At 32.4% G+C, this 26,214-nt stretch overlaps 1 protein-coding gene across 1 annotated transcript in view; it reads right to left on the reverse strand.

Moving 5' to 3' along the window:
- Positions 1 to 26,214, reverse strand: part of LOC118735568 (zinc transporter 2) — a gene marked incomplete in the record, with an annotated part of 144,434 nt that overhangs the window by 78,427 nt on the left and 39,793 nt on the right. Inside the window, 1 exon segment of the mRNA XM_036465378.1 lies at positions 152 to 262. Within this exon segment, the coding sequence (XP_036321271.1) occupies positions 152 to 262 (111 nt within the window).

The raw sequence follows: 26,214 nt of genomic DNA on the forward strand, positions 1-26,214 counted from the left end.
GTATTGTATACCAAAAGCCACCGATATGAAGTGTTTGCATTACTTTCTAAAACTAAGTTTTGAGGCGACTTTTTATTTGCGTTGAGTGGAATTATTAGCAGCGGTTAAAGGCCCGTTAGCTCGCTTTGTCGTAAATAATTTATTTACTCACCAATAATTTCACAAACCATGAATACCAGGCATAGTACGCTTGCTATTATCAATTTTTTCCGAGCCTTAATATCTATGCCTTCTGTGCGTTGACGATGGCAGTGGTCGCGCACTGAAATGATATAAGAAAACAGAGAAAGAATAAACATAAATACTTTCGAAAGTAATTATAAAAATTTAGGTGGCCAAATAGAAAATATTATAGAGTTGTTTCTCGACGAACAAATATTAGTTAGTTTTTTTTTTTTTTGTTCCAAGGTGTAGTGAGCCATTGGTGAACTTGGGCCCTTAATGAGCTATCCCTTTGTTTAATGCTTCTTTAATAAGCCCCATGGTGTTGGATAATAATTCTTTAAAAGGACCTTGTAGATATATAATACCAGAAACCAGCCAAGTATATTGCGGACTGGCACACATAAGGACAAAGTTGCATGACGGGATAATTGCTATAAAGGATACTTAGCCACAAACTTCATAAAATTCATTCTCAATCATATATATAAATACCCTTATGCCAGCAGCAAGAGTCTGCAAATTTATGAGTTTTGAGTTATTGGGTTGACTTGATTAACCTTTGGATATTCCACCAAAATATATTTTTCAATTTCAATTGCATAAAAGTGGAGTTAAGTCTCGTAAAAAAAAAAAACCTTCATTTTTCTGGCATACGGGCGCGCCGATATGTATGTACACTAGGTCGGAATTACAAGTCTTGCACCCCTAGAATTCTTTTATGCCGAAAAATATATACCCCCTTTTTATTTTGAAGCCAAAAAATATTTAGAGAGTGCTCAAAGCGCTCAAAGTTTTCCATGGAATTTATATGGGCAAAAATTAATTTTCGTAGAGATGACATAGAATACTTAAAAATCAATATTTTTCGATCGGAAAACTCTGGTGCTCTTCAGTAGACTACCAATAACAATACCCAATTGTTTATTGTACCATTTTTCATTAATAAAAAAATTGTTGATAGGTTCTCCAAAACCCATATAAAATGCACTGGGGGACTCGTAAAAAATCGTTAGTATTAAAAAATTATAAAACAAAAAAATTGGGCATTATGATTGGAAGTCTCCTGAAGGAAAATAGTGTTTTCGGATCGAAAAATATTGATTTTCAAGAATTCTATACCATATCTACGAAAATTTGTTTTTCCCCATATAAAATATCTTTGAGCGGTTTGAGCGACCTCTAAATATTTTTCTATTTCAAAACAAAAACAAACAGGGTTATATTTTTCCCTACATATATATATATATTTTTACAGCTGCAGTACATGTCCGCGGATATCTTGGGGGTTGCGGAAGGGGGGTTTTGTCCGATTCTGGCAAATTAAAAAATGTTCTTATCCAAAATCAAAGGACGAGCACAGTGCGCTGTACGAGAGCTTTTTCTACAACAACGAGGTCTGCTTTCTATGCAGTTCAAAACCTGCTGTCACTTACTATCATATTTAGTCCACAAAAAGGCTCTTGAGGCTGTGCATTTAGGCTTGAAAGAAAATAGCACCGGTATGCTATAGAGTGGAGTGAGACGGAAATGGCTGAAGGCTGAGATCTACACGTTAATGTTAAACAGTTATCACAACGTTGAGTTCCCTGAGGCTGACTGCTGGTTTAACTCCTATACCGGGGTTTACACAATGCAGAGCCATTTCCTGATGGCACAGTATCAGCATCTGCAGTCTATATCAAAGGTTACTCCTCTCTCTTGGGAAATATGCCTCGGTATTTAAGTTGAAGTATTTACAACCCCCCCCCACCCCCCCCAAGCCCATGGGCTACGTAGAGGTAAATTGGTGGAGGGGTAGAAGTTTATGTGCCTGGCTGAATTACGCAGGAAATTATAACAAATTTGCTTTACTTTGTGTGTCAGGTCACACGGAAGTACCTGGTAATAAGAAAGACATCTGACTCGCGCTTTCGCCCATCGAAGCCACGGTTAGAAGCTGATTGAATGTTTGACTCAGCAATGCCTGAGAGGCTTCAAATTCATATTTCCCTCAATATCAAAAGTAAATAGTGATCGGCCTACAAGAGAAACCCCTTTCCCTTCCTGCCTGAAAGATGATGAGACGGCTGTGCTTCTGCCGCGCCTTTGCAAGGATTCTGGTATGAGACTTTTGGCAACGACGTGCTTAGAGATGAATACCTCACTTCTTTAATACTCAACGCACTTCTATGATTTATTCTCAGATCATTTAGATTTAAAACAGATGCATTCAGTAGTTGAAATACCCTTTTTTTATTTCCATTTCACGCCTCCTTTTCAACTAATTTTTGAATAACAAGAAAATCTTAACATAATAAATTTTTTACAAATGATTTACATCTTCATAACTCTAAAGAAAGGTCACTAGCTTACAAAAAGATTTAATTTCTTTAAAACATAAGGCCGTAACCCATTCGAGCTCTATCATTCTTTCAACTTATTTGTTTTTAATATGCATAAATTTTACAAAAATCGTGCAAAGGTATGCAACTTTAAAAGCATTTTCCATAACGACTTTTCAATATTCAAAATGAATTATAACACCAAAGACACCAGCAACAATTGCAACAGAGGTAAGTGCAGCAGAAGTAGTGGCAGCAGCGACGGCAGTGGAGCGAACACCATATGCAAATAATAACCCGCCAAGGCAGCGGAAAGCGCCAATGAACAGCAGCAAAAGCGCATTGCTCATACGCACTGTTGAACTAGCAGAAGAGTGCTCGTCTGTATGGTGTATATGTATGTAGGTATGCACATTAGACTGTACCACCTTAAAAGCAAACAAAACAAGTACGTCGTACTTCGAAAATTGTTATTTTTTTGGCGTAGGACGTTTTTCGGCAATACAGTTTCTTTTTTTTTTTTTTTTAAATAGTTCTGCTGAAATATACAAAATACGTCCTTAGCAAAATTTTGATGATATTTGGAGAAATATAATCTACTGACATTAGGGTGGTTAGGTTAGGATAAGTTGTTAAGAACTCACATCGAGACAAAAACTTCGATATATTATATATGCTGAAGATATGACGAAAAAACTTGTAAAAAAATTAGAAAAATCGACAAACAAATTTAAATTGTCTGCGAATCGTAATACATCCTTAGTAAAAGTTTCATGAGTTTTATTTTATTGGCATTAGGGTGGAACGTTACGGTGGTAAAACTGAGATCTGGTGTGTAAATACTAAGTAGAACGAGGTACTTTCGGTCAATGAAATTTGGAACAAACAAACATTGTCTGGTTTAGACAAGAACATCGATATATTACACCGTGCGAAAAAGACAAAAAAAAAATCAAAACACACAAAACAATCAATATACTCACGAAACTCTGGGCCAAATAAAGAAAAAAATATGATTCAACAAACAAAAAAAAATTTAAAAAAATTCAGTAGAATTAAAAAAAAATTAACGTATGTTGGTTTAAAAACGGGAATAAGTATTGCAAATGTGAATTTAATTAAAATATTTGTTTAAGCTAACAAAGTTAGAAGGACGAAATTCGAGGATTTTGTCGTGTGTATGTTAGTCCTTAATACATAATTTTTACGAAAATAGGTATGTATTGCAAATTTTTAAAGTTGTTGAAGGACATAGTTTTAAAATTAAATTTTTCATGCCCATCCGTCCTTATACACCAAAAAATGTAATACTTTTTAATTCTACAGGATTTCCTCTTTTTTTATACCCACAGTGTTATTCTACATTTCCCTGAATTTTTAAATTCATCATATTTTTTTTAATTTCTAAGTCCTTTAAAAAAAAAATCTGTCTTCAGAGTGAAAAACTAAAAACACAGTTTTACTATATTTAGCACATAGTTTCGCGAATATATCGATCACTAACCGCCAAAAAAATGTAAGCGGTTTTTTTTCGTTTTTTTTGATGCAGAAATACTTTTGGTTGCTCTATGGACATTTCTGCAACAAAAAGAAAATTTCGCTTACATCGTTTTGGCGGTTAGCGCTCGATATACTTAAATTTTTATTTTTTTATTTTTATTTATTATCGCATGGCGTTATACTTCAGCAACCGACTAGCTGTAAATGCCGAAGATAATATCTCATCATATTATGACGAAAAATTTTAATTTTTTTCGAAATTACCTTTTTGTTCTGATACGGTCTAATGTGCATGCATATATATGTATAGGTATATAAAGTATTTAGTTGTTTGTGTGTGTGTGTGTGTGCCTCTTCCAATGCAGCTGATTGCCACTTTGTTGGCGCCCGAAAGTCGATTAAATTCTTTATTGCATTTCGCATTCCCCTTAACCGTTTGCATTCGCACTCGCCCACTGCCGCGCTGCATGACTGATCCGCCATCAGGAAAGCATTTCGTAGCCTTCATATTGCAATGCTGACAATGTGCCAACTACTTTCCGATTTAAAATAAAAGATGTAGTATTAAAAAAAATGCCACCAAACTTTTATTTGCTTTTTCGTTTGCTTTTTTTTTATTTCAAAAAATATTTATTCCCCTTTTCATTTGATTTGTTGCATTTCATTCTCATTTTTCTTTTGCATACTTTTTCAATTTTGCACGCAGTGCAAATACAGCGTCCGCTCGCTGGCTTGCGCGTTTCGGCGACATTTGCATGTCTGCTACATACTTTGCCATTGGCGGTGCGCATTGTGACTACCCCAGCTGGAAGCGGCTGTGCCGAAGGGGGGTTACAGCGTGTGCGACTGCTGCACGCTCACGCAACACAAGTGGCAACAAAATTAAATTCCTTTCAACTTCATTTCGCTACTTTTTGCCAAGTCGCTGCCCCGCGCGCCCACCGCTCAGCAAGCTGCCTTTCTTTCAACTACTATTCGACAAGAGACTTTTTTTGTTTTGCCACGCTTCACTTCGCTTCGCTTCCTCTTATTCTTTTTCTTACGTTCACTCGTATTTTTAATTTTGTTTCTTCTATGACTTCCAACACTCTTTTGTTTGCTCTGCACTCGCTGGCACAGAAAATTCATTCGCTTAATATTCGTTTTTTTTTTCGCTCGCCAGGCACTTATATCCGCATTCACTCAACCATTCATTCATTCTATCGCACGCACACACTCACTCATCATTTCCTGTTGCATTCCAATTTTTCGCCGCATTTCCAGTTCAGTCAGGTTAAGGCGCAAATTTTAATTGATTTTCCTTTTTAACGATTCGCTTTCACTTTGCTACCCTGGCAACACCGATAGCTACACATCAGCAAACGCTGAGGCAACAACAATAAAATAAGGCAGCAGCCCACATTTAACAAATCAAATAAGAGTAAAAATAAGTTAAAAAATTTCAATTGACGAAAACTGTTGCTATAGCCCAGCTACAGGTGCGAGCCCCTCCGCGAATGGCTTTTAGGACTACGGCTGCGGCTTCGGCTACCACAGGAACTTCATGCACGCGCATGTGGCGAATGAAAAGGTAAAATCAAATCAATTTTATCCTGAGTGGTAGCCGTAATTTTTGCTTATTTTACCTTTTTCCTCTTTTGGGGCAATTGGAATCGTAAGCGGCGCGAAAGCAAGCAGTCAAGCGAAAGTGGCTGTAACAATTCGAGCTATCAGTTTAAGTCCTCAATCCCTTTTAAGTGTTGTTGTTTTTTTTTTTGTTTTGTTTTGGTAAGCATAACGCCGCCGAAAATATTGCATGAGCGTGTGAAATATTGCGACTAGAATAAGGAAAGGGTTCTTGCCGATATACTATACATAAAGAGAATGTGTCGGAAGGAAGATAAAGTAGTTGTAGATATTTAAATACTACGTTTTTTTAATAACGGAGAATCAGTTATTGGCACTATGACCTGCGTAAGACAGATGAAATACAGTCGACAAGATAGTTCGAAAGAATTTTGTTATTCTAGCACAAATGTCTTAGAAAAAAAGCTTCCTCGTTCACCACTCGTAGTGAAAATCTATTTTGGGAGAAAGCACTTGCTTATAATATAGCCCGCGTCGCTCCAAAAGTCGCAATGGCCGAGTGAACAAAGCAAAGGCGAGCCATTCGAGAGATCTGAGTTCGTGTCTCAGTCTGAGGATTTTTTTTCTCTTCTTCAATTTACATTTTTTTCTTTAATTACATTTTTTTATTTACATATTGTGTTGTTTTCAAAATAAAATTATATATTTTTAATTTAATTTAAATTTTAGAAAGTTACTTTATGTATTTTTTATTTTATTACTTATATTTTTATTAATTTTCTTTTCTTTTAATATTTAGATGTTATTCTTAAGAAAAGTAATACCTATTTTTTATTTCATTTAATTTTGAGAAACTTATTGGTTTTTTCTTTTTTAAATAAGTATTTTTTTTAGTTGCATTTTATTAAATTTTCAGATTTTATTGTTTAAAAAGGAACATATTTTTTTGAATTCAATTTAATTTTCAGAAATTTATTTTATTTATTTTTACTTTAACTTGTTTTTCTGTTGTTATATTTTTTTTGCTGTTAATGTATAGATGTTATTTCGTTACATGAAAAAAATTTTTTTATTTAATTTAATATTTAGGATTTTTTTAAATTTTTTTTGTCATTTGGAATTAAATTTTTTGACTTTGATTTACAAATAAAGATATCATTTTTTATCTTCTATCATTTTCTTCTCTTTTTGATTTTTTTTTTCTAATTTAATTCTTGATTTTATTGGTTTAAAAAAAAAATATATATATATAAATATTTTTTTTTAATTTTAAAAATATTTTTATATATTTTCGCTCTAATTTTATTTTATTTTTATTTTGTATATTTTTTTGTTTTGTTTTAAAAATAATAATATATGTATATATTTTTTATTTTTATTTAACTTTTAAGAAACTTATTACAAAAAGACCAATAGCATAATGCTAAGACCTCCTCGTGAGCAGATCTTTCATTTAATCTTTCAAAAGACAGTAAAGAGCTTGACAATTGTCCTACGAAAGACAGTTGCCAGAATTTCCCTGTTAGCTTATACACAAGATACAGTGACTCAAACAAGTGTTCACGTGTCGATTGGTTTTTTTTTAATTTGCAACGTTTTTCAAGTTATATTTTTGTGTTATTTTTCCATAAAAACCTTGCTTAAATTAAAGTTTAAAATTTTAGAAAAAATTTAGGAAAATTCAACAAAATTTCATCGAAATTTAGAGCTTTTAATCTGAAACTTTAAAACATTTTTCGGTATGCGATTTTATAACCCGTACGATTTTAGTCTCAAAAAGTGCAAGTTCAAAGCGGCTGTTTTGATTTATAATAACTTTTTTTGCTGATTTCTTACCCCTACCGAGGTGATTCCATTCTATTAAAGATTGCTGCGAGACATTTTTTTTTTTTAAGGCTTAATATTATTTTAATATGCATACGTGCTATGCAGATATACATTTTGTGCGTATTTTCAATCATTTTCAAGCACCCTCTTTGCTTTCATCGTTTTTCCTCACTCTTTGTGATTTATTTTCTCCTTTGTGTTTACCCAGCTTTCCACAAGTGAAGTTTAATTAGTACTTTTGGTGTTCAGCCAGCCAGCAAAAGGTTTAACTTTCGACATTTGCACGCATATTTGTAATTACATGTTGGCTGGCCGAGTACTAACCTGCTGACTGACTGGCAGATTGACACGCGAAATATTGAACGAATGTAAATGAAATTCCAGACGGACTGGCTACTTTAACATCTCAATTAATCGAGAAATATTATTTACATAATTTTATGAAGGTGGTCTAAAAAAAAAGGTGTGCAGAAATAAATCGTGATTTTAAATGAAAAATTTAGGTAAACAAATATGAAGCCTTTTTTATAAAAATTATATACATACGTATGTAGGTATTTAGAAATTCAAAGATTTATTTTTGAACAAACAAATATTTTATCAATCTAGCTAGCATGTATTTTTTTGCGCAGTATTTATGAAATGTACACACGTACACATGTATGTATAGGCAGATGTAGATACATTAGGGTGCCTCACCAAAAAAAAGTTGCGGTTTTTCACCGAAATTATACAACTTAATGTGGTTGTTAACGCTTGCCTGGTTAAAAATAATTTTCCTGTGGTGCATTTTGTTGTACAACAACAGATAACCTGATAACCAGGCAAGCGTGAACAACCACATTAAGTTGCATAATTTCGGTGAAAAATCGCATTTTTTTTTTGGTGAGGCACCCTAATGTATCTAACCATAATATATTTTAGAAATATTTCTTTCTTAGAATAGAAGGTTGTGCAACAACGAAAATTATTTTTTACCAGATAACCTGTTAAACAGGCAGGCGTGAACAACCACATTGTATTGTAAGAATTCCGCCAAAATATTTTGAAAAAAATATTAAGATTTACGTGAGCTAGACCGATTTGAAAGTACCGCAAAAAATCTCATTATTTAAATTACGTTGATAAAATTTGGAAACATTTTTATGCAGACCTCTTAAGCTTAAACTCTTCCAAAATATGGCGTGTTTTTTTTTTTTGTTAAAAAATTTTGAAGAAGTAATTTTATTATCAAAAAAAACTTGATTATTCTAGACATTTTCAAATGGCTCCCGCTCACATAAAAATTAATATTTGTCCAAAATATTTCGTCGAAAGTCTTAAAGTATAATAAATTTAATAGTTCCGTTTGAAAAACAGTATCGGTTTTAATTTATACGTTAAGTGATACACCCTAATATATTTGGCACGTGTTATGAAAAATCTCATTTAAATATTTATACTTCAAAACTAGTTAATAAATTGTATTCAATAAAGAGCAAGTAATTTGAATTTACTAAGCTCAACAGCTAGCTTCATTTGAATGCATTTTTATTTAATATGTAGGAATGCGCCCATTTTCACCCTAGGCTCCGGCTCACTCTACATAAATAATCAGAATTTGTTCACTGTGATAAATCTTAATTTATTGCATTTCTAAAACAGCGCAGACTCTTTGCTGAACACCGCTAAGTAAACACAGTAAGTAGTAAGTGGACATACATATATAGTTATTGGCGCATGTACCGATTAAATATAATATAATTAAAATACTTAAAACTGCGTTGCGATAGATATCTATCTCTATTTATTCGTATTATTTTACGCCCACAATATTACACAAAACTGTCATTCACCTTTTTGGTTGAGTGCCTGGGTTGGTTGTTTAGTGTATTTGCAATTTAATGTAGATTTGTGATTCAGTTTTTTAGCGACTTTTGCATTTGTCGTACTTAACAGAGTATAGCAAATACACCAAACTCATTTGTGTTTAGGGGAAAAGCATTTGCATGCAATTCTCAAATATCTCCTCGCTGAACATATTGAAGTATTTAATAAATAAGTCGCTGGCATCTGCAATGATGGTCAACGCTCCTCAACAAGCAAACAGCCGCTCAGCATGGATTCATGCGAAGGTGGCATCTTTATGGTAGCCATTGGCTAAGCACGCCTACCCGCACTCTGAATAAATCTGAGGTCATTGCAGAGCATATACTGATGGCAGAACCTTTAAATGTTTCTTTAGTTTTACTTAATGTTTAAGTTTTTTTTTTATAGTCATACAATAAACCCCATATATGTAAAACGACATTCAAAACTGTGTATAATAAATATAAAAATTCAACAAATTTTCACCAAAATTTCAAACTTTTGATTCAGAAAAAAAAAAACATTAAAAATAACCTATATTTTGTAGCCACTTGAAGCTTGCACTTTCCTATACTAAACTATATTATAATGGGTAATAAAACTGTATACCAAAAAATTACCAAAAAATTCTAAATAAAGAGATTGGAATTTATTGAGATTTTATAATTTTGGTACAAAGTTTGAAATACTGCAGCTGACACACACTGGGACTACAGCGGCCAAAAGTAGTAAAAACGGCTTAGCGAATTCTGAAAGAGTAATTACGCAGATATGCAGCAAATTATCCAGCTAACCCAAACCAAAAAGAATTCTTGATAAAAAACGCATATTTGCAATCATGACACGAGCTTAAAGTAGGAACAATGTGAAAAAATAAATTTTGTAAGAAAAAATTTGTATAAATCTTTTGAAATGTATAAAATAGTTTACTTTGAATTTTGATATAATTTTGTGAGTATAAAGTTTTTCGAGTGCTTACTTTAAAAAGGGATATAAAAAAAAAGAACTTGGAAGCGAGCTAAATTATACTTAGGACAAGTAAACGTTGAATATGCCTGTCATATCTCAAATAGTTCCAGCGGCGAGCAACGGCGAGTTCAGTTTCTATTCTTCCTTTTATACTTAGAGCCACATCCTGTAAAATTTATTGAATTTTTATTGTAGAGCTGAAGGGGGAGACTCTGGTGTGTATATAAAATAAATAATATGCAATATAAAATGCAAAATTGAAGAAGATGTATATATTAATGACTCGCCAATCTATCAATCACATTCAACGCTCAGTCAGAAATGGGGCTTCTCTGGACGAGATCCGTTTTCGATGGCAAGAGTCCTGCTAGCCTTAGCTCAGCTTTTGTGGTATAAAATGTAGGTAAAATTGTAAGGTTCAGTGTAAATACATATCGTGCACATAACTTAGTATGCTGGTATTGTAAACGTTTTCGTTTTGTCTTTTTCTGAATGAAGACATAGGAACTTCCTTAGAAATAAAATAAATGTGCCTGTTCATTTTCTCCAAAATTTATAGAATTTAGCACTTGGGGTCAAAAAAGTTGTGTAAAAGGTGGGCGCCGTAATAAGAAATTCTTTATTATCTTCCAATGAAATTCCAGGAAAATTCTGGCTTAAACGAGCAGGTCACACCGAATTTCATCAACAAATATTTTTTTTTTAATTTGCGCCAGTTTTTCTAGAATTACTGGACGATAATGTAAACCGATTTTGACGATTTTTCAGACTTAAGCTTTTCTCGTTAAAACCAGGATATGCTCTGAATTTCTTCAATATCGGATAACATTTAATATTTCCGCCCACAAGAGTTGTGGGCGTGGTATCGCGTTGAAATTTACCATTTTCCACATTTCTTCATTCCTAAGTGCTGAACAGCGCATATACGAAATTTTAGCGAATTTCTAGTACGGTTACTAATTTCAGCCGCAGCTTATATGGGGACATGCCACTGTGCGACATTGGGAGATTGCGGTCTTTTTCAAAAGCTTAAATCAATTAATTTATAATTAAATAAAATATTACAGCAGTGTGGGTGTCTAACGAAAAGGACTCGAAAACTATTTATTTCGAAAAAAAATGTAAGGAGGGTTGCCACCTATTCAAAAAGTTTTAATACATTCAATTTACAATATGGCTATCAAGAGAGAGGGATTTAAGAAAGATTTATTTCGAAAATATTTTTGAAGAGTGTTGCCGCACGTTGAGTAATTCAAAATCAATTTCATTGACAAGTTAAATTAATTTGTTTTAATCTGAGGGTCGAACGAGAGAAGTTTAGGTAAGCTTAATTTCTGAAATACTTTTCAAAAGGGTTGTCACCAGTTTCAAATTTTCAGTTTAATGAGAAAATTTTAAGAGTATTTCGACTTTTTGAGTAATTGAAAATCAAAGTAAGCTTAATTACTGAAATACTTTTAAAAAGTGTTGCCACCAGTTTAAAAGTTCCAGCTTAATTTAATAAGATGTTAAATGAAACATTAAATTACAGATGTCAAACGAAAAAAATTACAGAAAATTGTTTTCCAAAATAATTTTAAGAGGGTCGCTACCTCTTTTAAAAGTCAAAGTTAACTTAGTTAATTTCAATATAACATCGAGATATCTAACATATTGCGCACCCATTTCAAAGGGGAAAAACCAAAATTACACGTTAGCCACAAAACGTGAAAACTATTTCTTAGCACATGTTAATCTAAAGACTTCGCCTTAGATTTTTTCAACAAATTATGTAATAACAGTTACATATATCGCGTGGTTATAAAATGTATATTTATTATAATAAAGTTTTAGTACAGTGCTTAGGAATGCTTCTGAAAACAAAAAAAAAAAACGGTGAAAAAATTTAAATAAAAATAAAATTTTCCTCAGCTTTTCTCATTTGTATCTCTACTAGCGAATTCCCGGCGTGCTTCACTGCGGCTTTAAAGTAGTTTTGGGTTGTTACCCCCTCCAAGAACTCCTGTGGCATCATTCATAAAAAATAAAACAGATTTAGAGAGCTTTATGAAGTGAATTTTCGATTTATGAAGCATTCTTTATTTTTTTATGGGGGTGGGTGTTAGTTGATATTTTTTTCGAAGGTATTTAATCCTGGAAATTTAATTTAAAATCTAACTCGATTATGCATAACGTGCACTTTCTTCAAAGGTGTACTAATTCAGTATTTACCCTATCTTATCACTTTAAATTAATAAAATTTTTCACATAGGTGGCAATCCCGCCACAAAAATATGTTCAGCTGTAAACTTTCATAAACCTCTTTAGTCTGATACCCGTGTTGTAATATTCCATTTATTTTATTAATTTAATAATTGCATAAAATTTTCAAACAGGTGGCAACCCTGCTCAAAACTATTTTTGGGAATAAATTTTCTTAAACCACTTTAACTAAATACCCACATTTCAATATTTAATTTATTTTATCAATTAAATGAGATTAAAATTTTCAAACAGGTGGCAACCTTCCACAAAAATATTTTCAGCGTGAAGCCTTTTTAAACCTCTTTCCTTTGACAGCCATATTTCAATGTTTACTTTATCTTATCAATTTACTTAAACTGCAATTTTCAAACAGGTGGCAACTCTCTAATTAGTTTTCTCTTGTATTTTAATTTAGACCATTAGCAATGCATCGGTGTTAACTGCATTCGATTCCATGCATTAGTTTTCGAGTGATGAGCGTACAAACATACAGACAGATAGAAAAACAAAAATTCTAAAAATTGTTGATTTGGCTTCTGTTGCTCTAAAACAGACCTCCCATAATAATTTTTCTTTAATATCTTTAATGTATAGGCATCGGCCTCTTACAAATTTATTATATGTATAGATGAAAGTGTCAAAACATTTTTCTACGGGCATAGGAATGCTTCTGAAAAAAAAAATCCACCACTTTTGTCATTTTTATCTCGTATAACATTTGTTTTTCCTTGAAATATAAACTTTTTTTTGGTACTGTTTCGAAGTTGTTACAGTTAATTAAATACATTAAAAAGCAATAATTCAAATAGATTTTAAGGTAGGATATGTACATATGTTTATGCAAATCAGTTAAATTTAATTGTTGTCAAACAACTACGACTATATACATACGTAGATATGTTAACAACTTTATGAACAAAACGGCGTGCCCATCCGCAAGCAGATGCATCTGAGTAAATAGATTACAAATTAAAACATAATTTTTGCAAAACTTATAATAATTTCGAATTTGTTATTTTCAGTCGTGTTTAGATTAAGAAAAAAAAAACAATCAACACAATGTAAATTATACACTCGAAATTAATAGTCAACTATCAATTAAAAAGATATGAGATTTCGCAATCTAATTAGCATAAAAAACAACATAGATATCGTTGACTGTGCATATTGCAAATAAATGTGAAAATGAATTAAAATAAAATAAAATAAAAAAGATTTACTTGTAGCGATTGCCCAAAGAAATAATTGGGTTTTTTGCGAAACCAAAAAAAAAAAACAAAAATCGAAACAATGGCATCAGAACACTTGCCAACGCATAGCAGCCGAACTAATTAAGCTGGGAGCACAGCTGTGTTGTTAACCCGTTGGCAGCCTTGGGGTCACATTTAACACGCTTAACAAGCGGCGCTGTGGTAGCGCATTTAAAACATGAGTTGTTAATTTTTTGCCACTTTTAAGGCTAATGCCGGTACAGCGCAGCGAAAAAAGAACGTGTTGCACAAAATGAGAAAGAACAGCAAACAAAACACAAAAAGAAAAAACAATAAAATAGGCGCAAAAGAAACAAGAACAACATAGGCCAGTACTGCACACAAATTAATTTATAGTGCAGCAAAGTCGGTGCAACATGAAAACAATTTCAATGTTGCAAGTAAAATTTATGAATACAAACACTGAAGAAAAAATAAGCGTGCGCATGTGTGTGTGTGTGTGTGTGTGTGTGCAACGAATCAGGCGCAACCAAAAATATTTATAACAGCATGAATATAAGCAGGCATATGGAACGAGGTACAGTCGCGAGCTCAAAAATTTGAATGATTCCGAGTTGAAAAGTTTTGGGCATTTATTTTGCAATTGTGTATGACCTTTAAAAGCGATAAATGTACAGTAGGGTACTAAACAAAAGCCACAAATTAAAAATTGGACATAACTGGCCATAGATTTTTGATTGCTAAAAATTGGACATAATCTGAAATCTGACCTAGAGGTAGATATTCGGCAGTTAAAAACTGGACATCATTTGCGGGATATAAATATTTGGCAATTTTTATTGATTTTTAGAAATGTAGTAACTGGGCATACATACATTTTTGGTAGTCAAAAATTGGACATAATAATTTGGCTGCATATGTACATATTGGACATAACTTTTAATATTCTGAAATCTGGTCTAGAGGAAGACTGTTGGCAAATAAAAACTTTACATAATTATTTCGTTATTTAAAATGGGACATATGTAAATACTTGGCAATTTAAAAACAGGATATAAAATTTTGGCGCAAAAAAAATCTAAAATCTACATTCGAGGAAGATTTTTGACAGCTAAAACAGGACAATTGTGAAGAGTTAAAAATTGGATAAAAATTTTTGGCAACGATAGAATTTATAATAATATGAAAACTACTCTGGAGGAAGATTTGTGGTAGTAGTTTTTGGTAGTTTTTTTTTTTTTGTATTATAATACAGGAAATAAATTTTTTCACTGAATATTTTTTGGTAAGTTGAGAAACGGGACTACATTTTTTGGTAACATAAAAACAAACTAAAATTGTTTGATAAACTACTAACTTGACATAAATGTTGGGTGACCTAAAAACTGAACATATTTTTTTTTTTATAATCTTAAAACTTGGCTTAAATATCAAAACTGATAAAAACGATTTGTTCGTTAAAAAATTGGACATAAACTTTTGACAAGTTTTTGGTATAGAAATAAGTATTTGGTAATTTATAACTGTGTATATAAAATTGATAACATATCCATTGCAATTTTTACTCTTATGGCCTAATTCATAAAAAATAAAGTAGCTTTAAAAAAAGTTTATAAACTGAAAAAAATATATATGAAAACGACACTTTATAAAGCTCTTTAAACCTACTCTATTTTTTACGAATAAGGCCATTAATAGGTATGACAATGATAGAAAACATTGATACAAATATCGATAAAAATTTAAGGAAAAGTAACTTCATAGAAATATCGATAAAAAGTAATGATATATATGTATATTTACTAATGGAAAAATTAATCGGTAACGAACTGATAAAAAATCGATATGTTGATAATAAAAAACATAAATATATAAACCAAAATATCGAGTGATACCACCAGTTTTCCTTATTTTCCGTCGAGCTCAATCGCTCAACTATTCGTATGTATATCGATTTTGACAATGATAGTTAATATTGATAAAAATGCCGATAAACATATAAATAAAAATAAGTTGATAAAAATATAAAGAAAAGTAAATCGATAAAAATATCGATAAGAAGAAAAATTATCAATATTGAAATTTATCAGTAGAAACATAAATCGATAACGAACCGATAAAATATCGTAATTAAATCGATAACAAAATATGAATGCACCAATAACGATAAACTTATAAAGAACAATAACTCGATAAAAATATCGATAGTAAGAATTTATCAATAGAAAAAAATGTATCATAAAAATTTTATCAGAAACGGTATCAATAACGATAAACATATGGAAATATCGATAGGAGGAAAAGATATCATTCATCTAAATTTATCAATAGGTATATCAATCCATAACGTACCGATACAAAATCGGCATCATGTCGATAAAAACAAACAAATGTATCCAAAATATTCGATTACAAATAGAAAAATATTAATCCGTAAGAAACCGATAAAAAAAAAGAACGAAAACACAAAAAAGCAAATAAATCAAAATAGTATCGATTAGTGTTTCATACATTGAGCTCCATCCCCAGGGAATACGATTGATTCTTTTCTCTGGAAAACTTAGTAAGCTCATGTGGCTTCTTGTATGCATCTTATAATTTCGAGAGTTCTTAGAACTTCAACCACAGTTTTGATCTATGTTGGACTCACTTAGGCTACTGAAAGCAACGACGTATAAAAGTCTTGCCTATTAAACGCGTGTTTCATAAAGCTACTGAGAACTCCTGAAGCTGCTGTAGACGCTGAAGACGAACGAAATCATATTAATTAAAATTTCAAGATCACCATGCAAAGACAAATAAATGTTTAAATAAAATGCAATCAGATTGAACACTTATAGATATCTAGGCTAGGGCAACCTTCCTCAGAGTGAATGGGCCTCGGCTTCCTCTGAGATTTTTAATGACCCAACATCCAGTAAAAAATTTCCTATCAGGTCCAAAATCGAGTTTTCCAAAGCTGACTTTTCCATCTTGTACCAGAATTCACGATTTTTGCGCGTCTTCAAAACGATTCACCAGAAAAAACATTCAAAAAAAAAATTAAAAATATCTGCGTTATATGGGCCAGTGAGGGGAAATGTGTTCAATATTGGGATTACTTCGGCTAGGCAGAAGTCTCTTAGAAACCGTAGTTAATGGCAGCACTAGCATCGGAGGCTTTCGGCTGAAATTTTTTCAAAATATAAATCGATTTTCACTCTGTCGGAAAAAATCAAACAAAGCTAGATATTTGCTATAGTCCACTATACCGCTGCTACTCACCTTCTCCTAACTGTGGTCAAATACCTGCATGTGTTTTTGTGTATGTTTAACAACAAAAAAAAAAACTCCTTGCTGACCACCAACAACAAGCAACGAAAAATCGCGAAACAAGGCAATTGTGGCATAACATGCCCGGTTACGGAGGAGCCGCCATTAAGGTTCGCATCGGGGAAAAAAGTGTGTACCATGGCCATGCGGAAAAAAGTGGCGAGATGAATCGACAAGAACAACAGCAGCAGCAATAACAACCAGTATGTAGTATAACAATGGCAACCAGCAGCTTTATATTTGACAATACAAACAAAGCGTGGCCAGCAGCAACAGCAACAGCAACAGCAACAGCAAGAGTAGCATCCGCCGAGGCTTCAGCGGTAGTGGTAGGGAAAATGTCGCTTGTTTTTTGGCACGTTGAAAGTAAATTTTCATGTACAACAATGTTGCTCAGCTGCAAGTGTGCGGAAAAAGGTGCACGGCATAGCAGGGAAAAAACGAGCCATAAATGCAACAGCATTAATAAAGTGGCCTACAGGCGCCACTTATTTTTTTTTTTTTTTTGGCGGGTTATTACAACTTTTTAATTCTTATATGGTTTTAAGCAATTGTATAATTTTGATTGCTAATTTGTGAAATCCGGAAATATAGACAATAGAAAGCCTCCTCATTTTTATGCAAAGGAAATAAGTAGCTAAGGTATCATAGTTCGACATTCAATAATGAATGAATGAGGGGAACGTGACCATCTAAATATAAATCGAATTTTAATGAAAAGCTCGAAGTGGTATTTACTGACAGATATATTTGAAGTTTTTTTTTTCTTTTTTTTGGGGCAAATTGAAATTTGAGTTAAAGTTTAATTTTTAGTGAGTTTGAGTGAAAATTTGAATTTGAGTTTAAGTAAAATGTGTTACAGTTAAGACTAAGTCGAAATCTGATGTTACATAAAAACTTGAGAGGGGTATAAATTTGATTCTGAAGAATATAATCTGAGTTTAGGTTTAGCAGTTCTAGTGTGCTTAAGTACAAATTTGAGTAAACATTTGTTTAGTGTTTGAGTAAAAACTTTAGTTTACGATGCAAACACTTGAGTTTGAGTATAACTTTAGTTTGAGAAAAAAACGAGAGTTTAAGGTTTGTAGTTGAAGTATACTATAGTTGAGAATAGACTTTAAATTGAGTGTTGAGTTGTTTTCAATTTATTAAAAAATAATAATAAAAAACTAGTACGATTGTTATTTTTATTCTGAATTTTGAATTCAAGTTAAGGCTGAGTAAAAATCTCATTCTACATAAAAACTTGAGTATAAATTTGAGTCAGAAAAGAAAAGTAATAGAAATTTTAGTTAAAATTGGGTTACAATTTTAATTTGAGTACAAATTTGTGCCTGAGCATAATTTTGATTAGGAATTTTATTGAGTGTAGTTTGAGTAAAAAATTTAGTTTGCTACAAAAAAAACTCGAGTTTGAGTAAAAACTTTAGTTTGAAAAAATGAGAGTTTAAGTTTTGTAATTTGAATGTATAGTTGAGAGTAGAGCTAAGTTTGAGTGTTGAGTTGAGTGCGATTGTTATTGGTCTTGAGTTTACGTATAAGTTATTGTCGAAATTTTAGTTAAAATTGAGTTTAAGTGTGAATTTGAGTAAAAATTAGTGCTTGAGTAAACAAAAATTTTAGTTAAGTTGTAGTAAAATTTTTTTCGTTTACAGTGAAGTCTGAGTAAAAATTTCAGTTACTGCCAAAACTTGAGTATGTGTTTTATATCTTGAGTTTGATATTTTGATTGCGAATCTGAGTAAAGTTTTGACATAGACTTTGAGTTTCAGTTTGAGTGTTCGTTTTCGTTTGAGGTAGGTTTATATTAGAGTATGAGTTTTATTTGAAGTTTTTGCGTTGCTGTTCGAGTTTGAATTTTTAACGACTTCAGCTTAGCTTAAGAGCGAACGCAGAGTTTTTGAGTATTTTTTCCACGTTTTGAGTTGTAATTAAAGTCGATTGCGGTCTGTTTGATGTTAGTGTATACCTAAAATTTTTTTCTGATGAGCTTCATTCATTTCTTTATTTTACTTCGTTGGCTGTCAAATTTGTTTTCTTGTTTTTATTTACTTTTTTTTCTTTTTTAATTTAATTTTCTTTTAATTTTCAGATCTATTGTTTTAAAAAGAAAAATATGTATTTTTTAATTTCGTTAAATTGCTTACTCTTACTTTATGATTTTTTTCTTTTTTGATATTTTTTTTTCATTATTTTGGAACGTATTTCCGTCATCCTCTATCAAGTTTGGTTTGGAGAAAACCCGGTATTGGCGTTGTGTCGTTTTTCGTCATTCGACAGAGTGAATTTATTTATTCTTTAATTTCTAGATGTGATTCTTTTAAAAGGAATAATTTTTTTATTAAATTAACTTAATTTGTAGGAACGGTATTTATTTATTTTTCTTTTTACAACGCTTTTTTAAATAATTTTTGTTTTCATTTTGGGTTTCATTGTTTATAAAAGAAATATATATTTTTAATTTCATTAATTTTTATAAACTTATTTTATTTATATTCTTTTTTTTTAATTCATTTTTATGATCTTATTTAATATTTTTTAATTAATAGACTTTATTTTGAAATTAAAAATATTTCTTTATTCTTCCTTTTAATATTCAAGTACTATTTCCCTTATTTTTGATTTAATTTTTTCTTTTTCTTATTTAGTTTTTATATTTTATTGTTATAAAATAAAAATAATATATATATATTTTTTTCATTTCATATAATTTTTTAAAAACTTATTGCTATTTTTAATTTCATTTAATTTTTAGAAACTTATTTTATTTAGATATTTTTTGTATTTAATAAATTTTTCCCTAATTACTTTTTTTAATTTTTAAATTTTTTTATATTTTTTATTTAATTTGAATTTGAGGATCTTATTTTATTTTTTTGTATATTTTTATAATTTTTTTTTTTTTTATTAACAGTTTTTGTAGCGGTTCATTTTCAGCGAATAAACCACTAAAATGTAACAAGGATCTTTATTTATTTCGAACTTCGAGCGCAAGTTAAATTGCAACAGTTTTAATTTCATTAAATTTAAAAAAAAAATTGTTTATTAATTTTGGCTTTATTTTCATTTTGTTATTTTCTTCACTTTTCTAAATTTAATTTTCTTTGGTTTGCTAGTTTTTATTGTTTTAAAAAATAAAAATAAATTAAATCAATTTTTAAAAAATTATTGCATAACGCTAAGACCTCCCCGTTAGCATATATTTTAATTTGTTATAATTCTTTACTTTCTTAACATGCATAGTCTTATGCGTTTTTTATAGTTATTTTGAATGCTTATGAGGCTAATTATCTACAAAATGAGGTAGAATTATCCAATTACCTGCTTTCGCAACATGACCGTTCACTTCAATGCGAATCTCCATTTCTTCTATACAAAGTTTCTAACAACTAAGTAGATAATCTCAGCGTAAACCAACAATACCAAAAACAACACAATACACGTGCTCGGTAGGTAGTTTTAGTGAGACTTTAGCGACGAAATTTTATTTTTTACTTTTTTAATTGTTATTATTATTTTTATTTGCTTTTGTATGCACAAGCACAATAGATTTATAAACAATAAAATTAAATCTCACATCGGTAATTATTTTGAAAATTTCGTTGTTAACAAATAGTTAACTAACACAGCTGCACACTCTGATCGCGCGAAATACTTGTACATACATACATACATACGTGCATATTTAACTCAGCACTTCACCAGTGAAAATTTTACTAAGCAATTCAATTAGCTTTTTTTACTTCTCAATTACTTTGTTATTTACTTTGACTTGATCTTAAAATTATCTGCTTTTTCGCTATAAATCATGCTCCGTTGTTTAAAGCACACAAATCTATAATTAAAAAAAAATTAATTTGTTTACATTAGGCGCGCAAACGCAGTTTATTCAACCGTTGACGTTGGTTGTTGCCGCTTTGGCATTGGACAGCCAGTATGAAAAAATAAAATAAAATGCAACAAATCCCTTAACTTTGTTGCATCAGAATGTTTTCTAAATGTAGAATGCGCCACCAACGAAGCACGAGCAGTAACTGAAGATGGGCAAAGCGATGCCTGCGGTCAATAGCCCACAAACGTCGTCGACAAAACGTCAGGCAAGGAGAGTCAAACGTTTTTCAGTTGACAATAAGTGGCGGTATTTTGTTAACAAATTGACGTTGTTGATCGCGATCGAATACGGGCCGTAGGCAATAATGTGTTAGTGTGATCAATTTGCGGCGTTCGTCCAACAATTGTAAGTGTGTGAAAGGGGCGCAGTTTGTTATTGTGTCTCGTACCGTCACCCTATGCACTGTGAGTCTCGATTTCAGGAGTTTATTTAAGACTCGCTTTTGCCCGCAGCTCGGCCCGCGTGAAGTTCGGTTTAGCGTTACGATCTCAAATCTAACAAAAATGTAAATGATATCTATAACCGAAAATAAAAAGATGTATTTAAAAAAAAAGTTGTTTATTGTCTCGAGGTTCCAGGACATGGCCAATGTGCGAATTCAGTGTGATTTTTCAAATAGGTGGCACGCGCTTTAAACTGCTTTTTTAGGCCTCTTTCGTTTGACATACATACATATTGTAACACTTCATTAAAAATTAATTTCTTTTTTATTTTAAATGGTGTAAAATTAACATTTTGATACCGGAAATGGAAACTCGATAATCAGAATTTATGTGCAGAGCATATTTCTATTATCAAGGGTATTCACCATTTCTTGTGCATATAACTCCGGCTACGTCATCCACAATATATTTGCGTAGAACTCACTCCGAAATGCACAAAAAAGTTCATTTTTCAGACCAAATTTATTAATAAATTAGAGGCCGAAAATTTTAAAATTAGCTTTTGCAATAAAGTGTATACCCTTGAGTACAAGTTTGTATAAAATGTTTTGGATCGGGTCACCCATTCGGACACAATAGCCCGAAATCATTGGGCAAATAACTACACCGTACGCAGTTAAATCGTTATTTGGTTTTCCTCAATCAACAATTGCACCAAAATGATGTCACACACACAGCTGATTCTGTGAAATTTACAAAGAGCGGATTAGCGGCATCGCGGCGGGCGCAATCTCTGTTTCTGTCAATCGTGGATACAAGGTACACCGTAGGTATCCCTTTTTAAACATATAAACTTATATGAAACTTTCACCAACCCACTTGGCATATTTGCGGAACACTTTAGCCAGCCCATGCGGTATAACAAAGGCCCCTAAGTCTAAGCGAGTCCCACCAAAAGACTGCCGTCCGAGCGAACCTACACAGGTTAACTTAGGTTAGGTTATCTTGGCTACCCTCATCTGACACAGCAAAATGGCACATTTAGGCCGCCATGAGCCCATTGTGATGCCACCTTAGAAATAGAACTAATTTGTAGCTCTGATGAAACGCAAAAAATATTACATACTGGCTGAATCCAGTTCAGCAAGACGTTCAAAAGATAGTGGAGGAACGAGCGTCGACAAGTCCTAGATGGATTTGTCTCAGTTGGTGCTTTAATAATTGCCTTGCTATCAGAAAATATAGCTACTGCATGCGAATTAATAAGAGAATCAATCAGCCATTTTTTGGCTTCGTTGATTACTTACTAATATTTCAGCTGAACGGCCGCTAAGCATTGGCTCCGCATTCCATCTTTGACCCGTCCGTAAAGGGAGTTAAAACCTGCAAAATCTGGACCTTTGCTTGAGTCCAGTCACTTCGGATTGTGAATTTTTTGCGGGGTTTGTGGTGAAGCTAGGTCTTCGACAGGATATAGTCACTAGGCATCGCTTTAATTTCAGGTGGTTATGTGTCTAGGATGTAACCGTGCCCGAACGCATTTTACTTTTAGAGCCGCAAGGCACGCAGTTTGAGGGCGCTGTTAGCAGCTTAGTTTTCGTTAATGATATATGTATCGTCACTAGACACGAATAAAGGCGCGAGCTGAAAAGTTAACCGCGAAAAAAGACGAATAAAAAACTTCAGCGAAGAAAGGCGTCGTAACCTAGTCGACGACGAAGAAAGATGCGTAAACTTATCTTCGCGGTCAACTATGTTTGCGGATGGAATAGTATGTACATTCCCCAGAGAGTTTTGGGGAATAATTCTGAAGTGATAGTTCTTGGTTCAGGTATAGGTAAATCCTTGTTTACTCGTCTTTTTTCGCCGAAGTGTTTTTTACGCGTCTTTTTGCGTCAATGCGTCTTTTTTCGCCGTCAAAACAATGGCGCGCCTTTATTCGTGTCTAGTGACGATGTATCGGTAATAAATCAAGAAAAACGTTCAAACCATCCTTCGAAGAGGATCTCATTGCACCTGTTATGCCAGCGGCTGCTGATATTTGAGTTCCGCCTAAGCTGTTTAACTACGTAATCCTTAGTAAGCAGGGCTGGAAATATAGGGCAGCGCCCCAAAGGAAAATATAGGTCGGACTATAGCTGTCCAGCGCATAGTTCTTGGTTTCAAACTCACAATCTGTTGCTTAACAATCTATTGGCTGCATAGATAGACACAGTGGCTTTCCTTGCACGCTCTTCAATGTTGGGCTTCCAGTTAAGTTTGGCATCCAGAATAACTCCAAGGTATTTCAGCATGTTTGGCAGATCCAGTGCCGTTCCTCGGAACCTTCGTTTAGTAAAGTTAGGGATTTTTGGTTTATTTGTAAAAACCATAAGGTCAAATTTCTCAGGGTTTACGTGAAGATAACAAGTTTTGGCCAGGGAATCTACCGTATTTAGAGCCCTTTCGATAATTTCACTTATGACCGACGGAAGCTGAACCGATGTCCAGTATTACCACTTCGTCTGCGTAATCCACTGCCTTGATTCTCTGAGTCTACCTTTGCAAGTAGTTTGTTCAAGACTTCAAGTCATAGTAACGGTGATAGCGCTCCTCCCTATGGCGTGCCTCTCACCACATATACGGACGTGCTTTAGAAACCCGAAACGGCGTGTACACACTATCCAAATTCGGACGCAGTGGTCAATATCTGTTTCCGTTAGAGGTCCCCTCGATGTCTATAAAATAGGCCATTGTAAATTGTTTGTAGTCGAGCAAACTAAGCGGGACTATGTAGTCTAGGGCCTAAAGTTTGCCGGAAGATCTTCCAATCTAACCTTTTTTGTCTCCAATTCAGACAGCCGATCATCAATTAATCGAATGTTTATTAAAAATGCAATAGCCGTACTTGACTTTTTGGCATTTGGTTTGCATTAACAAAGGCAAATGCAAATTACTAAATAACAAGTCAACAATACCAGTAATAAAATTAACTATCCGTCAACAATTTGTTGACAGAAGCTGCATTTTTTAATTTTTATTTTTTATTACGACATTTTCGCCCTTTTGTGCTCTACCTATTTTTATAAAAACTCGATTTTCATTTGAGGAAAATGGCATCAATTGTCAACTCATTTACTTTTCAATACATGCCACAAAAACCTACAGAAAAAATAAGCAAAACAAATATAGAATGGCACGGAAAAAATTATGTTATTAAAATATTAAAAAGCAATCAAAGCGATTGTCGTCAGTTCGGCCTTTTATTGGTATATTAAGCATGCACATTGTTGTTGCAACAGTGATTGACTACATAATCTGAATGTGTGGAGGCGCGTTTGTCAATTTGTGTGGTGTGTGTCAAAATTGCATCGCCAACATGCAGTACCTACGCCCAGCAATTTAAATTTTTTTTTTTTTTTTTTTTTGTTAGTACCAATATCTATCAGTATGGTTTGTCTGTCCGTCTGTTTATATGTATGTACCAGCTTATCCACATACATACATATATAGATAGCAGTCTGTCTGGACTACTCAAGTGCTGTGATTGTTTGTTTTTTTTTTTGTTTGTCTGTCTGTTTGTCGGTTAGTTCATCAATCACTTTACACACTTTTGCAGCTCATCAATAATGCAATGCGCCTCACAATTGTAACACTCAGTAATAACACAAATAAATAATTAATTAAAATCGTTGCGGCGATTGAGTGCAAGTTAACAGTAGTACACACATACATACATACATACATAACTTCGTATTAATAATTTTTGCAGCACATAAAAGAGCCAGTCCCGAATTTTCGGGATTCCGGAAATTTGGATATTTACACTGTAATTTTTTGCAGCTTTAGCAAAAAAAATTCTAAAAATTTTCCTAAACGGGCCTTAAATATATGTTAACCATATGTCAAATATATGTAAAAACCATTGACATTTTTACTTATGCATGTAAGTATGTACATATGTACAGTTGATTTTAAGAGGCCGGCCGAAAAAAAAAAATGTATTCTTCTATGATTTTTCATCTTTGTATTCAAAAAATACTTCGCACAGGGTTGCCAACACCGTTCCAGCACTAGAAGTGATTTAAAATTTTATAAAGGCTACAGGGGAAATTTCTTTCCAAGATGCAGTCACAAATATTCGTGAGCCCGATTTGTTTTTGTGTTTTTTTTCTGCACAGGGATGCCAAAAATCTTTAATTTCTTTTTTTAGAAAATCTTAAATGAAAGTTGAAATAAAATATTGATGAATCATTGGGTTTTCGGATGTTTAAAATATGAAATTGTGTATATAAAATAAACATGTAAAATAATTATTTTGAACAGGGTTGCCAATAATTGTTTTTTTTTCTTTTTTGCGAGAAACCTTAATTTAAGATTAAGAGTTAACGTTTTGTAAACGAAATTGAAAATAGAACTCGAAAACAATTGCTTTGAACAGGGCCAAGTATATTTTTGAGAAAAGAAAAACTCTTTTATTATAACTCCGCAAAAAAAATGTTATCCAACCATTTTGATGTTGTTGAGTTTAGAAGCATATTTTAATTATGTGAGAAATACGTGCCTAACAAAATATTTCATGGGATTTTAGGGAAAAAAAATTGTGAAGTTGCGTGAAATTATATCGCAGCTGTCAACTTTGAAGTTTTAAATAATATATTTAAGATTCAATGCCATTTTTAAAAGGCAGAATTGGGAAAATTGAGTACCACTTGAGAAAATCCGCTTTGTAGAAAGATATATAGAAAGAAATATCTAGTTTCAAGGATTTTAAAGTAAAATTGCAAAAACAAAAATTTGTAACTTTATCGATATAGCAGTTCTAACTGAAAGTAGTTTTACTACATATTTTTTATGATAAGGCCACGGAATGTTTTTTTTTTTGTGAGTTGAGGTAAAACAATCGTCCGATTAATAATATAGAGAAATAATTCAAAATTTACATTTTTGGAGACTTACTTTATTACACCATTAGAAAGGTTTCTAAGACGCATATG

This window comes from Rhagoletis pomonella, unplaced genomic scaffold, assembly GCF_013731165.1.
Source record: "Rhagoletis pomonella isolate Grant_MI unplaced genomic scaffold, Rhpom_1.0 Rhpom_scaffold_00003, whole genome shotgun sequence".
In the NCBI taxonomy this organism is placed as follows: Eukaryota; Metazoa; Arthropoda; class Insecta; order Diptera; family Tephritidae; genus Rhagoletis; species Rhagoletis pomonella.